Source organism: Ixodes scapularis, unplaced genomic scaffold (genome assembly GCF_016920785.2).
Source record: "Ixodes scapularis isolate PalLabHiFi unplaced genomic scaffold, ASM1692078v2 PGA_scaffold4__175_contigs__length_147842914, whole genome shotgun sequence".
NCBI classification, from domain to species: domain Eukaryota; kingdom Metazoa; phylum Arthropoda; class Arachnida; order Ixodida; family Ixodidae; genus Ixodes; species Ixodes scapularis.
In genome coordinates, this window is record NW_024609879.1 from 112884360 (window position 1) to 112902468 (window position 18109).

An 18109-nucleotide genomic window follows, 5' to 3' on the forward strand; every position below is an offset into this window, starting at 1 on the left:
GGTCGACCGAGGCACACCTACCGCTAGTGCCATCTCTGTCCAAGTAAGAGTGCGTGTCCTCCAGGGGGCTCGCACCAGGGTCCAAGCAGAACGTTTTTCCCGGGACAATCTGCCTCAGTGACCGCAACTGTTGGTGAGTTCTGCAGTCCGATACTCTTACCAGGTTGACTGAGGCTCACCTACCTCTAGTGCCGTCTTTGTTGATTCTAGGCGTGTGTGTCATCCTGAGTCCCCCAGCAAGTTCGAAGTCGTGCTCTACAGAACCTCTTCCCTAGAGTGGTCTGCTTCGTCAACCCCAGGTGCTGGTGAGTTTAGCACAGTGATACTGTTTCCAGGTCGACCGAGGCACACCTACAACGAATGTCGTCTCTCTTCATTTATTGATTCTAGAAGTCTGAGCAGCGCCCTACATACCCTAGCTTCCCCAACTTGTCCTGGACAGGCTGCCGCAGCAACAACAACTGCAGTATCATTCATTTTCATTAGAATTTCCATTCATTCGTTCTTTCATTTTCATTTTTGAATGTTGTCTATTTCCTGCGGAGAGCAGACAGCTGCAAACGGCTACTCACATCCGAGCTTATTGTCTCACTGCTAGCCACTAAACAAAACTAAATAACAATCTTTTTTTTTTTTTTTTCAGGCACACTATTTACACGTGGCATATTAGGCAGTATCATCAGAATGCCAGTCTTTCTGGTGTACTAATGAGCTACAAGCTCATCAGTACACCGAAAAGAGTACCACCAGTCTTTGTAGCGGAGCTAAAAAGAAAACTATAATCAGTGCAGCGAAAACAGATATTGGCACAACGACAAGAGTATCATTTGTAACGCGAAGGGAACAATTTAAAATTTGGACCTAAGTGCTTTCTCGCTGCAGATCAATTTAAGTGTCTCGAAAAGCCCGCTATGAAGGGAACTGCATGGAGTAAAGGCACCCTCAAGAAAGTTTTTAAGGTTAATCTTTCTTGTGGTTCCCGTGGTTTCAATGTGCTACTGTGGAATTGGGGTAGCCTTTGCCTGCAGAACGCCCACTTCAGTGGCGTCTCCACAACTTCAAGTTTGTGTCAGGCGTAATGGAGAAGCTGATGGATTCTTTAGCATACAAGGCGAGTAAAATTTGCAGCATGTAACACACTCATCCTTATCTTGAGTATGCTTCTGAAGTCGTATCCCTGCAGACCCGTCACATCAAGGAACTCGATGTTGAAACCCTTGCGGTTTGTATAATTCATTCATTGTTCAGGTATACCGTATCAGTCACATCATTCGAAGGTGTAAGGGTTTTAGACGTATTTTATAAAATAGAAAAGGGATTGCACCTGTTAATAAAGCTACCTGTACATTTGTGAGGTGTTAAAAAAACATTTTGATGGTGTATTGTGCGTCTCCGTGTCATTTATCTCTTTTTTTCATTCTGTGATCATTCTGTTATGTATTCAGCATGTATTCTACTTGTTGTGCGTACACCTGCCGTGGCCTTTTACTTGTCTGGGAATTTTTTGAAATAAATAAAATTGTGACTTTGATCTTGTCCTCTTTAACTTCATCGTAGCTTGTGTATTTTCATTGAGATTTTTTTATCTCGCATTCGCCTGTTTTGCATTGCTCTCTGGAGGAATTTAAATATACATATATATATATATATATATATTAATTTTGCTCATTCGCTTTCACTGAATAGCAACCTGAAATTGTTTGCCTCTTTTTCTTAGAATTGATGTAGACTCTAGAAGCCTTAAATGCACCAAGTACGAAAACTGAACGAAAACAAAATTTTAATTTCTAAAAACAGCAGCTTCATCTCATAAAATAATGAAAATAGTATATATTACACTCGGAAGAGTAGCGGCACCGAGTAGCCCCGTAGCCCGTACAGAAAGGCCCGCGGTGTTGCAAAATGTTTGCAGCATGCACACAATACACACCCAGAAAGATACCTAGGGATTTTTATCATAAACAGTACTGCAGTCAGCTTATAAGTGGTAGCTTAGCGTCAACCGTGTCAACATTTCTGAAAAACAATATATACATATATATATATATATATATATATATATATATATATATATATGGCTTTTCATGCTTTCTAATGTTTTTAGCGCCCGTAGGCCAGACACTTCTGAAAGCCCGCAAAAAAACATGCATTAAAAAGAAATAAATCATTTGAAATCGTGGAGAATGTAATTGAATATGGCGGTTTGATGTGATGGTTTAAAACGACTAGCGATTCCCGTGAAGCCGAAGGGCGGACAGACACTCACTAGACACTGACCGATAATGTAACTCGATAGGGACGATTGGGACGATTATCCAAAGCACCTTCGGGAGCCACGGTGGGACGAAAATATCTAGAGCTGCTTCACAACGGTCGGATACGAAACCGGGAGGCTATAGCCACACTTATGTTACGGGAAACGTCCACACGACCGGAGTCACGCAGCTCGAGATGGCCGAGACGTCGAAACGCTTGGGAACATCCACAGGGCGCCACCGTCGCAAACCGGAAGTTAGTGGTACAGTGAAGAGAGTTTTTTGGAGGAGGAGGGAAGAGGAGAAGTCTCTTTTCCCAAATAGAAGAACTTTAGCCTAGTTCGGTCTTGGTCAACTTTACTAGAACAACTCAATTGACAATTTATAAGTGAGAGCTCAACTGAATTTAGAAAAAAAAATAGTCTCTCTATCTGCACCACCAAACGGTATAACAGGTTTAAATAAAATAAAAATAAATAAATAAGTTCTAATATGACACCAAACAAGATTTTAATCTAGAAGTCAATCAACAAACAAAAACAGGGAGGCCGCGAAACTACTAGATAGGGTACGGGCCTGCGTTTTGTCAGCGGGCTTTTATCCAGCATAAAATCAGCATAATAATGGCGCAGTAAAATATTGTCGATTTAGTTTTGTGCCTCTTGGTCTTGTTTCTTGGTTGAGACGACGGTGACGTTTCTTGACTGGTTTCTTTTGCTTGTGCTTTTTTTCTTTCTTCAATCTGTATTATAAAAGAAGACAAATATATAATATTAAGTTTCTTAAAGAATGAGTTTTTGTTTATTTTATTACTTGAGGTTTAATCTAAACTACTGTTCTAAACTGTTTTTTTTTTTTTGCGGTTTTCTTTTTTTGTATTCTCGATCTAAAAGTTCGTGATAATCAATTTGAATATTTTCCTCCAATTAAGTTATGTAGACAGAAAGGTCTATGGTCCGCTCAGTGATAGTATCACTTTGTTTCAAGAGGTGTACTTTCCCCTGTGTTCCCTCCAATACACCTCTAAGTAAGTCAAGAAAGAGACCTTCTCAGGACCCCTCCTTGTTCCCCCCATATATACATTCGACCAATTCAAAACGAAGTCATTTTCAAGTCTCCGCCCCGAACCACCCCACGGTACCCTCGGCTTTGCTTTTCTCCTTTTTTTCCCCTTTAAGAAGCATTATCTATTGTAATGTTACCTAAATTTCCCCAACCCAAAGTAAGCTTTTTTTTTTTCGAGTTTTCCTTTTTTTGTTCGTGCTGTTTTTCTTTTCTTTTTTATTCTTGTGAAAATATGATGCTTCATAATTGCCTGCCTTAAAAAAAGGTGACTCCGATTGGTACAGGAGAACCGAACTAGACGCAATCCCAACGCCGCCATTTCTTCCGCAGCGGTCACTCCGGGAACTGCACGGCTGCACGTATCGGTTCAGTCGAGTCGCGGTAGTCGCTCAAAGGCTGGTGGCGCCAGCTCGAAGTGCCTTGTCGCAGTAGCTATAAAAAAGCAACTTTCATGTCTTGACTCGCCGCTAAAGGGCAGCGCTGTAGTCGTATCCAGTTTGGTCTCGGTGGACGCGAGCGGTCCGTGTTTCAAGGGTGGATTTTCAACTGAGTGTTCTAGTAATGTTGGCCTTAACTTAGTTGCTTCATAATTCAACATGGCGGCCGTCACGAAACAAACCTTCTTTAAGGAGAGGCCGTTACACATAAGCCAAGGCAACATAAAGCTTAAATGGTCCATAGCAAGCCACGCGTAATTATACAAAGTATACGAAGCATACCCAATCGTAATTAGTCATACTTAAGGGCAACTCCGCTCAATACAGAAAATGTCGGAATAATAGCTGATTTCACATAAAAAAGAACTAATAAAAGGCACTACGTCATTTTTTTCGCTAAAATTGGGATATATACTGGTAAATCTTACTCTTAACATGAGCAGAAATCAAAATCGAAACTTCGGCTACGTCTGGCAACATTGGCCTCGGACCGCCAAACAGATGGCTATCACGTGGTACGAGATGTCACGTGATCCTCTACTTAACGACGGGCGGGGCTGGAGCGCACCAGCAGGCCACCGTTGCAGTGGGTATGTGCCAGCCGCAAGTGTCATCTGCACCGCATTATTCACCATGTTTCGGTGACTACAACATTCGACGACGTCTGCACAACTGCGGCAACAGTTTGTGAAAGTTGTGGGAACGAAACTCCGAGAGAGAATGATCACAAACGATGACACGACGACGTCTATTACGACGCGGAAGACGACGGTAACGGCGGGACGATTAGGATGGCACCAAAGAAGCGCGCTGCACAACCACGTTATGCCAATCACGTGGACACCGCTGAGCGCCGAGAGGACACGTAGCTGACGTCACCCGTTACGCTCGCCCATACAAGTGAAAACAAGCAAAAAATAGCATGGTAATGACTTTTAACTCAACGCCTGCTACGTCCACGCCGTAGCCTTGACTTCGCTGTTGGTTGCGTCTCTATTCGCCTGCTAGAGTCAGCCGATTTCAGCAACTTGGCGCGTTCCTGGGTGATACTGAAGAGAAATGCATTGTCTTTTCCAAAAACAAAAATGAAGCCGACTTGTTCTTCAAAGGGGTGCTCCAGCGATATCTTTGAAATCGCTGATTTTTCCAGCTTGCTTCCACATTTGCATTAATTGCAATATCATCACTACCTTAAAATGCAGGCCGTTCACCCTCCTTGGTGTTAGACTGGTGGCAGCTGTTAAAACCCGTTTGCTGTACTGACGCCAAAGTCCTGTTTAGCTCAGTTTGTAAAGCGCTCTACGGGAAATGGAGAGGTCCCTGGCTCGATACCAGGACCAGGCGGATTTTTTTCAGTCGCGCACCAGTCATCTAGCTGTGCTAGGATATTTGTGTTTGTCCTTTGTCCACCATGTTCCCTTTCTCCGGGGATTATTATCTTTATTTTTGTTACAATGATAGACACGGCTCTACCAATCCCCCAAATATTGTGTGGATTGATTGGATAAATCTTTATTATTGCTACTGAACACTTGGCATTTCCGTATATGTTGTTCTTCCTTCTTGGTACCTATTCTTGAGGGGCCTTGAAAACGTTCGGCGACGTTATAAACGACCATTTCTCATAGATAATACGTACATTCGATTTCGAAGCTTCCGAAAAACCTTCGCTCAGGTGACAGGCAGTTACAGGGTCGCCTCATAGATGGCGCTAGCGTGCAAGTGTCGTTAAAGCCCCCTCTCTCGTGAAAAAAGTGGCGCATTTCATTGTTGTAGAAATGCTCGAGGCGTGTGCCGCGCGCCACTTCTGGGAAATTCATGGCGTCTGAAACCAAGCTTTGTGCTGCGCTGTGCCGCCATGATCTTCCCAAGGGCAGCACGTTGCACGTGCTTCGTGCGTCGACGAACATTGCGCTACTTTTGAAACATGAAGGGGCTTTAAGTGTCGTTCTCTATTGAGAGCCTGTGTTACAGAGAGTTTCCAACCGCTCGGTCGGAGTCACGTGGTTTATCAGCCGCGTTTGCAATACGAGCTGCCAGGAGGTGCCCAAAAGAGTCGATCGTCTGCAAGCGTCTCAGCCTTTCCGCCCGCTTTCCTCTTCACCACGCGAGAACGCAGAGTATGCCCACTTGCGGCCGATCTCCGCAGGAGGCGTCCGCCATTGAATTGCACGCTCCCCGTGATTTGAGGTGGACTCTTTCTCTCCAGTGCAAGCGCTCTAGTGTTCTGCCGTAGTAGGAGATCGCGAGAGCTCGCTCTTAAGCAAACGCAAGTCTGTGAACGGGCCTTCAGCGCTTCGTAATCTAAAAGCAGCTCTCCTCGTGTCTTGCGAGAAAATGAGCGCGAGGGAATTTTTCTAGAATCTACTAGACAATAAAAATCTGAAGATTGCTTTTACAACCGCCGGGTGTGGTAGAGCAATGGCGCGTTGGAGTCGCGGTGGTTTAATTGAGGAGATAAAGGGCCTCGACAAACAACTCTACATGTTTGCATAGTGAAAAGATATGACGCGCTTCGCTGCCGAAGGCTTATCTCCAGACGTCTTTCCTACATAGGGTTTGCGCATAAATTCTGTTCATGCAAATTGGCGGGTTGTATTTCTCGTGCTGGACGCGTTCCTTTTTTTTTAGGTATCTATATGCCGATAACTAAAAGAGAAACTCCCGCAGCTTACTTACAAGACAGGAGATAATTTATTATTCTCCTAAATGACGCTCGCAGAGTATGTTTGTACACTATAATCACAGACATGTGACTCCGTGACTGTAAGAATCACAACAATTAACGAGAAAGTACCAAATAAAAAATAAAAGAAGAAAGATTTCAGGGCCCTTTTCAATAACAAAAACGTGTGTTGGTCATATTAATAAGCCCGGGGAAAACAGAATGTGTTTTGCATAGGGTGGTCTATTTTCCGGTGTTTATATATATTTTCAAACGCCTGTTGGAGAACTTGTGACAAAACTAAAAAAGGTGATTGGGGAAAGAAAAAAAAAATTGGAGGCGAACCCGTCAGTGTTTTAATTTTTTTTCACTTATTTTAATTTTTACGCTTGATTATTATATTAGATGCAAGCATACATAGAGAGGCTTGCAGCCGTCACAGTAGCACGCTCCTTGTGGTTCATAACCCGCGAGTTTGAGTTGCGGACGAAGCATTTGCAGTTGCATCTCGTGCGACAAGTAGCCAGGGAAGCCAGGGAGCCAACCTGAATATTTGGTTGCCAGACAAGCTCTAAATTAGCCAATTTGGCGGAAAGTGATGCCACCAACAGCATCACTGCTCTGAACGGTCCCTCTATACACAGCGAAAAACCTCCACTCCCACAAAACCTACACCCGGAAGCCTAGCTCCTTCCAAAACAGTGGAACAGTTCCAGCGAGCCAAGGGCACGGTGACAACAAACTAAACAGATAATAATGAACGCATTTCCGTTTCCCAGGCAAAGAGACGCGCGTTCTCTAAGGTCAGTGACCCTGAACCACATTGATGTGTCAGTGTCTTCCATGAATCACAGCGACCTCAGAATAGAGACTGGAAGGAAAGCAGGATCCACGTGACAACAGGTTTGATGAACCTCTATGGGGGGAGGAGTTTCGAAGGAAATAGTGGACGCTATGGCGGAAACATTCCACGACCGGTGTTTTCCGGTTTTAGTCGGGCGAAAGTATTCAACCGCCGGTGTTTTGCCGTTTTAACCGCTTTTGTATTTTAGTCAAAGGCGGATGTTTATCGGTGTTTTTCGGTTAAAACCGGAAAGTGCACAGCCTAGATTCGCTATGATTCTTCGTGCTTGGTTACGAAACACTTTGAGTGGTTACACGTAACACGGCACACTCATGCACTCCCCTGATTGTTAAATTTATTCACGGCCCGTGACCTCAGATCTCCGCTGGAGATACGCTTTGCCATTCGAAATACAGCTACGCGCGCCGACAGTTTGCTACTACCACAGGCTTCCTGGAGTCATGCTTAGTCCAGTTTCTTGCTCTTCCGCCCTCCTCCTCTTAGCTGCGCCCAGACAAGGCGTCGGGATGTGGATTGCCTTGTCCTAAATGCGATTCCAGGTGCGCTGGACGGTAAATCTCGCTAATGATGATTAATGGGGTATTCCGCCCGTTTTTCGAGCTACCCAAACAAATTGGATTTTCTGAATACTCGGGCGTTTTTTCTTCACGGTATGTTATTTATTGTCTCGAAATAAAAAATAGCTATTGAGAAAACTGTACATGAAGATGATCCCGAAACCACGGTTCAACTTTCCGCGTGCTCTCCAGTTTTGTGATGTCACCAATTGTATAGACTTTCAGGTCGCGTAGGTAGTCTTAAACGGGGTATGTCGAGCGTCTTCTTCCCGCTTCTCAGTCAATGAACTTTCAAGCACTTTTTTTTCCCTCCACCAAACGCCATACAATCAGTTGGTAACATGGCCTACTGCCCACTTTTTACCATTTCTGTCGTCACATATCAAGGTTGCCAGTAGGGGCACTCGGTTGAGAAACACGATGAAAACGAAATTCGAAAATTCAATAACTTCGCAATTTGTTGCTCCTTTTTTTTCTGGGTACATGGACACGAATACCTCGAAGGTAATGACGCGGCAGATTCCACTGCCCGGGTACATACACACCGCGCGCAAGGGGGAACAACCTCTTCTTTTGTCCCCACGACATGCGTGCTCATCAAGCATGCCGGCTTACTAGCCCACTGCCGTCACGACCGAAGGAAATACTCGGCATCACACCCAAGACTATCAAGAGATGAAGCCACCACCCTCCGAAGACTGCAGACCAACACATATCCCCACAGCACCCTTCTTCACGCCATCTAGCCCGCTCAATACCCCAGTAGTTGTAAGGTTGTTGTCCCGGACCTCGGTGGGAACCCTGGAGGTGTCTACCGTCGAGGGCCGGGGGACCGTGGAACGATGCTGGTTGCTGGAGAGCTGGCTGTAGGCGGGGAGGACTCGGGACAGGGACGACCAAGACTGCTTAGTGTTCGATTAAAACACAAAACTTTACTTGAACTTTTCCGGAGTGCACGATACAATCAAACTGGGAATAACTGGCCTCACAGGCTTACGATCGCGAGACACGAAGTTAAGTGTCCTAGCGCGCAGTGAGGGCGATGGCTAAGTAGCCGGCGAACAAGGGCTGCCGCGTGCGGCAGGTAACGTGGCGAACCGCGAGAGGAGAACAGCCAGGGGCTCGCAAGCCCGTTCCAACTCGAGGCTCACACGCTCGGTCAGGGCTTAAGACAGTGCGCCGGAAACCGCTCTGTCCAATGAGGGCTTCTTCTGCATCCCATTGGGTCGAGGCCCCGACGCACTCTCGACCTATCGCACGAGAGTTCGTTGCTGTTGCCGAGGTGGTCATTAAGATCGGGCCCTGCGGTTGAGAGTCTAAACCCCGGTATGTTTATGTTCCGAGGAAGATCTACTATTTCTCGGTTTAGGCGAGAATCGTCGAAACGTGCCCCGCCAGCAAACGTCCTTTCCCCCGGAGCGCGGGCAGGAGCCTCAGCGTAAACGGCAAGCGCGCCTGGGAAGCCGTCTCGAGGAGATTCCCACGATGCCGGGTCCACGCCGGCGTGTATACACCAGTTGCGCCCGGTGCCTCTCGAGTCGAAGTCACGAAACCCTGGAACATGACCCGAAGTCTTCGAGGAAGTCGTTCGAGCTTGAGACGTGGCCCAGTTTACGAAATGGCGCGCCAGCCGATGATAGCCGCACTCCGGTGCCTGCCCCGAACGCCCGCGTAGATTTGTGTGTCTGGAGCCCCGGGTAAGAGGCAAGGCCCGCGGGCAACGACCCCCCGTGGGGGATATACAACTCCGTTCGTAGTAGACGGGACAAAGTAAGACACATGCAAGCGCTAAAGCAAAACGAATGACCGAGGCTCAGCGCAACATACCGATAAGCTAAAACTAAACGCCGTCTTGGTGGCGCGCGAAATTTGCCACCGCCTCTACACCCCGCCAATTCTAATTTTTATCCTCCCGGCAACCTATACCATCGGGTATGAGAATGCCAACAAACCCTAGACATCACTCCCATTCCCACCCCATCCTACGAGCGGTGGATGGCCTGCCTAACCAGCCCGGACCTTGGGATCAAGCAAGACCATGTGATGAGGGCCCGAATAGCCAGCCGCAGCCATGGTATGCCGGACTAAGGATGCCCTCCACCAGGCGGGTGCCCTAACATCTGCACCGGATGCTCGCTATAGCCGATAGATGTCACCAGTGCGTTCCGTCGTCAAAAGGGAGGTTTTAAGGCGCACGGTCGCAAGCAGTCGTAACTATGATGACTATCCTTAAGAGAGTTGAAACATTGAAACTTTGTTTAATTTTCATCCTGCTCGATGGACTAGAGCTTCTTAATGCAGCTTAAAGAGCCCTCGGTGCCCACACAAGGCAAACAACAACACATAATAAAACAATATAATAAATAATAAGATGACAACGCTATGTTTTACCGACGGTGTGCCCTTTTATACATTGTTAAGTGTAAGAATTTTGTTTACTGAAGTGACACCAAATTTCTGGGGTTGAAAGGTGATTTCGTAGTTCAGGCAGTGTATATTTAACTAATGGACGACTAAAGTTACTGCGTAATTGAGAAATATGCCATGCATGTTTCTGATGTGTCTTACTAACTGAACTGCGCCCACAAATGCCAGCGAGGTTTAGATTTTTTTTAAATAATTTATACCAGGTTTGGAAGGCTGCGTAAGTAACCTGTCACACACAGTATTACTTTTCAAATTGCATTATCCGTTTTCAAAAACGTATAGCTGCTCCATGAGTCTTTTCATTCGGTCCCAGCTAGTACAGCTAAATCAGCTACGCTTTCTAGTGTAGCGTCACTTTCAACCGTTTTATTTTGTGGTAACAATGTTACCGCTTAACCCAAGATTTCGTCGAGGAGCCTAACTTGAACCCTTAGAAGCACTTCGTGTTCTTCGGTTTCATAAAAATAAACCTTCACCGAGCGATATGATATCGCTAACGGGCGGGAATTTAATATCAAGCTATAAAAAGTGCCAAGTTCCGCACGATAACTGTCGCCGACCCCGTGTGATTCCATTCCTTGTACCCCCCCCCCCCCCCCCCCCCCTCCGCCCCCACCAACGTGATCGGAAGATGTTGGCCACACCTTCTATAGGAGGCGAAGGAACGGCAGCGCTCGAAAGAACGCTCGAAGAAGCGGCAGTACTCAGCTTCAGGAAGAGCTGGTGAATCTAGGATTCCCGTCTCTCTTTTGTACTGTCTGCTTCTAAACTTTCAAATTGACAATGGGCTATATGTGTTATAATGATAATGCAATAAAATGCAAAGGTGCAAGCGAGCTGGACAAGAGTGACGAAAATAATCCCCGGAGAAAGGGGAGATATGACAGGTGCAAATCTCCAAACAAAGCTAGGTGAATGGTACGCGACCGAAAAAATCCGCCTGGTCCTAGTATCGAACCAGGGACCTCTCCATTTCCAGTGTTTTTTTTTTTTTTTTTTTTTTTTAATCAAAAGCATATCTAAAAGCATCTCCGGAATGAGAAACATTTTAAAAATTACCTGGAAACTATTGCATAGCTATGTTTGGAGATTACTCTTTGACTTTGTCATTTGTCACCTTTGTTCTTCCTCTTCAGGGGTTATGTGCCTTCCGTTAATGTCAACCTCCGGGGTTACATTCGGTTGCTACACAATTCTAGAGAGTTCAACCAACGATCTGTATTGTCTCCGCTGGGTGTAGGACATTCGCAGCTGTACAGTTCGACTGACGTGTTCGGCGATAAATGTTGCCGTACTTTCATACTGTTTAGTTGTTTTTCGGGTTGCTCCTCTGCCTTTGTCGCGATAGACCCGTACTGAGGCTAGAGTTAAAGCGAGGTTATTTAAACGGTGTTGTATGCACTACTCCTCAAAAATAACCTACAGGCTCTACTTGGCCTTAAAAGTAACTAAGTACGTTACTCGTTCTTTATCTAAAAGAGTTACTAAATAGGTTACTTTTTACCAAAAAAGTAACTAGGTAAAAGAAACTCGTTACTAGTTACGCGTTACGTACATGTCTGGTCTGCTCTTTGTCCTCGAGTCCTCTTTGAACTGTTTTTTTTTTTATTCCAACCCCAACGGTCAGCATATGGTGTTCAAGCTGAAATTCTGAAGCGTTTAAGGGCGAAATTAATAATAAAGCATCCGAAATTTTATGTTTTTCAGTTCTTTCGACATTACGTATCACGATCAGGATGGTGGGCTGGCTGGTGTACACCTTGGGTTACACGACACAATTCATCTACATTAACGAGGTATTTCCAACCGTAGCCAGGAGCGGAGCCTTTGGACTCTGCACTACATTCGGAAGACTCGGCGCCACGTTGGAACCCTGGATATACACAGCTGTGCGTATGGAGAAGCTCGCCTTGTTCATTCATTATTTGCATTAGAAAAACTGCATACATGCTTTGCATTCTTCACGACGCTTTCAGAAGTAGCGAGGTCGTTTGCTCATATGATTCAAACATTAAAAAAATTAACAAATAGAGGATAAAAAACGTTACAAAAGGGGGTGGGTGGTCATATGCTGGGATCAACACCAGTCCTAAAGTGATATGTTATAATTTTGCCTCAAATAACCTAAATTTCATATATAAAATAAAATATCTATAACGCATTATTTCATTTGTACTTGGATATTTAGATAGCTTAAATTATAGCTTCGTTAACCTCGAGGCGTTATTTGATGATCAGCTTGACTGTCTCCAGTAATGCTGACGGACAAATGATACTGGACCCTCATGCGATTATTAAAACACAGCGGTAAGAAAACGCAACAAAATATATAGCTCAGCTGAAAACATTAAAATAAAAACAGGTAGTGTTTTGTATTACCTGTATGTTAAAACGTAAAGCCTTAATTGCCTTGTCAGTTTTACGCTTTCTGTTTACGTTGCTTGCTTCTTACAAACACAAGCTAAAAAACAATTAAAAGTAATTTTTTAAACGAATTGTTTATTTGCTGTGCACATTTTCTATTGTCACACAGTTCTTTGAAAGTAATATTTCGGGCTGAAAAACACCTTTTTTTCAAAGCAAAGAGCGGGTAGCCACGCCCCCTTTTGGGTTACTCTACCTGCTTATCAAAAAATGTTCAACAAAACAAAATTAAAAAAAAAAACATATCTAAAAGCATGTCCGGAATGAGAAACATCTTAGAAATTATCTGGAAACTATTGCACAACTCATTTTTTAACCAAGACAATCTCGAGATGCTGTGGACGTTTTTTCCACATATGTACTTTAAAGCGCCTAGCTGTGTTTTTGAACAACAAAATGGCGACATTGGATGCTGTCCTTCCATTCAATGATGGTAGCATCGCACGAGCCAATATTATGAAGTCCTTTGGATTGAATCCTGGGTGGAACATTGTCAAGTGGCTGAGGGAAGTTGATGTCACTTTAATAAACTTTGCCGACCGAACTACACGGCAGGCCTCAAAAGAGGCCCGGCAAGCAAAAAGATAAAGTGAAAATTTAAGACATGACTCTAACCACGACTGCCAAGCTGGAGGCTATTGAGGAAATGACTTTGATGGAGTTGGTGCAAGAAGAAATGTGTTATTCACCTGTTGTGTACCTTAAACTCAATTATCTCAAAACAGTGCCTTTTCAGTGCATAGGTACCATTATTTTTTTAACATACCATTATAGAGGGTTGTTTTTTTTTTCTGCCACCCAGTAGGTGTTGAAACGTACTGAACTAGAAATAAAAATATGCACCTAACAGGTTTTGAGCTACAGATGTTTTAATACACAAATATATAACATTTCAGTAAAAAAAACATCATAAAAATTTAATCTTCTTTTTTAAATAATTTTAGTTTAGTAAAAACAAATTGGAGCACAATTATATATATATATATATATATATATATATATATATATATATATATATATATATATATGTCTTCCTGACAAAGGCCGGACTCCGGCCGAAACGTCGAAGATTAAATCGGCCGTTGTTGCTGTTTTCACTAAGGTTTTTTTTCTTCTCAGTTTTTTTTTCTTCTCAGTTTTATACCCACGCCTTCGGCCTCCCGCCACCATGCCCGTTATATATATATATATATATATATATATATATATATTACTCCTAATAATTACCGAGTAAAGTGTTCCTCAACATGGCCTAAAATTCATGGGGAGCATATGACTTAACCTGTGTTCTTAATGTAGACTTGCACTCGAAGCGCTCGCCAAATCAAGTATGTGACATTGCTGCTGTTATGACTTCCAACTGTTTCTTTTTTTTTTTTTCTTGCAAAATGGGCTTTTGTGTGTGGTCCTTTATACATTAGACTTCTCTTTATTTTTTGTGTGTGAATATTGCTCATGTCATTAATCGTGTTCCTGTCTAATTTTCAGACGCAGTCATGGGGAGACACGCTTGTCTTGATAATCTACAGCGTCATGATCTTGGCGATTGCCGCACTTGTCACTCTTCTCCCAGAAACTTTCGGAAGCGTTCTTACTGATACTTTGGAAGAAGGGGAACGATTCTCCGAGACCAAGTAAGAAAGTAACAGCTGCCATAATTGGGGAAACACGTACTTGGTTACAGATATTAAAAACAAGAAACGACAGACAAAAGATGGGCCAATAGAAATACGTCTCTAATTAGCATAGCCTAGCCTAACCTAACCTAACTTACCCTAAACCGACCTAACTTAACCTAACCTAACCCAACCTAACCTAACCTAACCTAGCCTGACCTAAACTAACAATACCTAAACTAAGCTGAATTAACCTAACCTAATCTAACCAGATCAGTCGACTTGTTTGCTTAGTTTGCCTTGGATCAGTTGCCTGGCTACTATTAGACCCCTTCTCTTCCTCGATCGCAGGCTCTCCAAGAAAAAAAGTGTTCAAGACCACGTGGAGCACTTGGAAGCTTACAAGAAAGTTGCCACCGAAGACGGCGAAGCGGAAATAAGGTTGTGAACTCAAGAACGTGACAGAAAGTTGGACAAGAGTCTCAGGGTTAAATGAACAACCACCACAGTAATACAGTTAAACTCGCGATGTTTAGAATCGCCCTTGTTTTGAACGAGCAAGTAGCAACCCATTATAGATATATTTGACAAAATAAAAAAAAATGTATGGGCTCACAAAGACAGTGTAATATTTATTTATATATCATCATAATAAAAACATAGACGGAAAACAACACACACTGAGATCACAAGCTCAAGCGGAGCTGAAGTTGACCAGCAATCGCCTGACTTAGAAACTTCGACAGCCCTTGATGGAGCAGGGCTTTGAAGCAGAATTTTGAAGTAACTCCACGTCTACAAGCGTGACTTTGAAATTCCTCCACGTCTACTGTATGACAATACGCAGTTCCTAACTACTGTGTACGTAAATGTGTGTAGTAGCGTAAGGACAAAACAAATTGTAATATTTGTAGCTCTAGGAATGGCCTTGTTGATGTTATTGAAATTAAGAGCTTGATACTTTTGTAATTTACCCGGCGAAACCGGGCACCAACTTGTTTTAGTTACAAATGAAATTGCCTTCTACAGATTTATGATGTCATATCTGCAGTTTAGCAACTGCTGTTGCAGGATTCTTAGTAAAGGATTTTCTAAGTACCGTAAAGGACTTAATTTTTGCAAGAACCTAATTTTCGCGAATTTCTCGAATCGCCTACAATTCGCGAAAAATAGGTCCCGCGAACAATTCCGGTAAAATGTAAAACATATTAAAATCTATTTTACGATCCCACCGCGCCGTGAAAATGAGAATTCGCGAACTATTCCAGAACTCCAACTTTGACCTAAATCGCGAAATATTGAGCCCGCGAAAAATAAATCTTTCACAAGATATAGTTTTTAAAGCGAATATTTTATAATGAACGCAGTCTTGTTTTGATTAATCGAACTTCTTATGGCCTAATATAAATCAGCAATAACACGTAGTGATGACCTTGAGATGGAACCAACGAGAATTTGCGTATTTCTGAACTGAACCGAGTCACAGATTCCTACCAACCACGTAACTTAGTCGCGGTTAAGGCACTGCTATATTTTTCTAAGCTTTGTACTGATTGTAATTCTGACTTAGTATAAAATCACATAAATAATCAACTTCAGAGTTACTCCTCTCCTAGATGTTTTTGATCTGAGGTATAATGAACGGCACGTCCGCATGAGTTTCACGTAGAGATTAACCTCACGAGACTGATTCTGTCAAGAACCTTCATCCAGGGAAAGCCACTAATCATGCTGTTCGTGCTCTCGCATAACATAAAGGGGAAAAAAAAACAGAAAGAAAACCTCTTCCTCTATCTCTGAAGAGAGCAGCTTACAACCGGTTTTGAGGGAAATTGTTAGTAGCTGAGCGTCGTTGTCAAGATGGGTGTGTTGCGATCGATCGCTGCTCTTCCATTTAGAAGCTCGTGTCGAAGCGGAGCTTTTCTATATTTCAGGAAAGCGATATTATCATTGCGCAGTTCTAAAATTAGCCACCGCTAATCTTGTATGGGACGGTCGTCCCGGCCAACTTTGTTACCGGAAGCCGGTGGACACCAGGCGTTTATGGCTTGTCCTTAATACGAAGTGTGTTAGTGAGTTGTCATTACAAGTACCGCCAACTGCCGGGAGATGTCTCTATTGTTAGATATCTCTAACGGTTTGTTTTATAAAATATCTGAGGAGAGAATTTAAGGCTGTTTTGTCTTCTACAAATTTTTGGTGTTCGGCGTAATACAATATAAAAGAGTTCACAAAATAGTTATTGAGTCCGCATTCATCTAGAGCTGAAGTTTCCGCCTCTAAAATATTTAGCCAGTTAGGTTAAACCATTTTAAAGTGTCTTGGAGGTATGGTGTTTGCGTGACAAAAAGTAAGCAAATAATATAAAACACTCCTATTAGGGAAGATACTTCTTAGAGATAGTGCGGTAGTTTAGCGGGGATATTACTGGTTCTCGAAGATCAAGTTGATCCTATTCCGCAGGCAAACGTTTTAGGCACAGACACTGAGTGCTTTCTATGAGATTGAAAAGAGCAGAGCGAACCCTTGCCACTATGTCAGGTACGCGTTTTCATGACATGTACATGATATATGTTAAACGATCCCGTCAAAGGGGTCCAGCCAGCCAGAATAACTTTCTTGTCGTCAATGCGACTAAATTATACGGCAAAAGAAAAATTTTTATTTTATTATTTTGTTCTGTTTTAGGGTTTGTTCATGAAAGTGAGTGGGCACGTGACCTCAATTTTGAGACATGTGTCGTGGTATCAAAACGAGACAGTCTATAAGGAAGTAGGCGAGACATCGCTTCTCTCGGATCACCCTTCCTCTTTGACGCCGTGCTTTTGTTTATGCGCGCTGTCTGCTTTTAGTCAGTCACGCGCCATCTCATACGCATTTTTACTTTTTCATATACCTCATAGGCCACCCTAGCGAGAAGGAATTTTCGGTTTCTCTTTTACGCTGTGCCAGACAGGGAGTTACGTAAGTGCGTTTAGAGAAAAAAAAAAACTTATTTCGCAACGGTCCTGGGTATTAGGAAATGAGCACATCTCAGCGTCATGGACAACAACATCGACGTCGGGAATGGAGGTCCTGCTTAAAATTGCTGTGGGCGTTCCGAGAACAAGGCGTTTTAAGTACCCTGCACGCAATTCCGACAGCGTTTTGCGCCGACAGTGTCGGAGGTTGTTTGTGAGCATGTTAGACCTTCGCGGCGATGCCGGCAGTCATCGCTCACGCTCAAGACTGTCAGCCCCTGCTCAGCATAGCAAGCCAGCCAAGGGTAGAGGAGTAGCGGCGAGATGTGTTCTGGATCGTTGCCCCATGTAATTTATTTTTACTACAAGGTCAGTTCAACGGGAAAATCACAAGTCACGTTTTAACAAACATCAAAATCATTAATAACGGGTGATATGAGTCGCTTTCAGTATGCTACAGACAAGCAGGTGACAAGAAGTTTTTTAACTTTAATATTCTAATTGACCTGCGACCTTGGTATCACACTCGTTCGTGAATTGATTGCTTGGTTTCTTGTTTCAAGGCTTATACTCGTATGCATCTGTTATAGAACGAAATATGGGTTCAAACTGTCGTGAAAAGCTTTCCTTGACAATGAAATTGAAGTGAACCTTTAAAAAAGCGGAGTATTGATCACAAAGTTTCTAAGTAAACGTTATTGGCCGCGTTTTGTTCGGATATTAGAAACTTTCTCGCATGCCAACATAAATAAAGTATATTAATCTCGCGAGGGTTGTCAAGATGAAAATAATATCAGTTTGACTACTTATAAATTTTATGACCGATGATTAGTTTTCG

At 43.4% G+C, this 18109-nt stretch overlaps 1 protein-coding gene across 1 annotated transcript in view; it reads left to right on the top strand.

Annotated features, from left to right (window-relative positions):
* Positions 1-14930, top strand: part of LOC120848890 (organic cation transporter protein) — a 30570-nt gene extending 15640 nt beyond the window's left edge. The window contains exons 8-10 of the mRNA XM_042293359.1: positions 11979-12160; positions 14184-14329; positions 14663-14930. Coding sequence (XP_042149293.1) covers positions 11979-12160; positions 14184-14329; positions 14663-14759 — 425 coding nt within the window. The 3' untranslated portion in view covers positions 14760-14930. The remainder of the gene's footprint in view (positions 1-11978; positions 12161-14183; positions 14330-14662) is intronic.
* The last annotated feature ends 3179 nt before the right edge of the window (positions 14931-18109 follow it).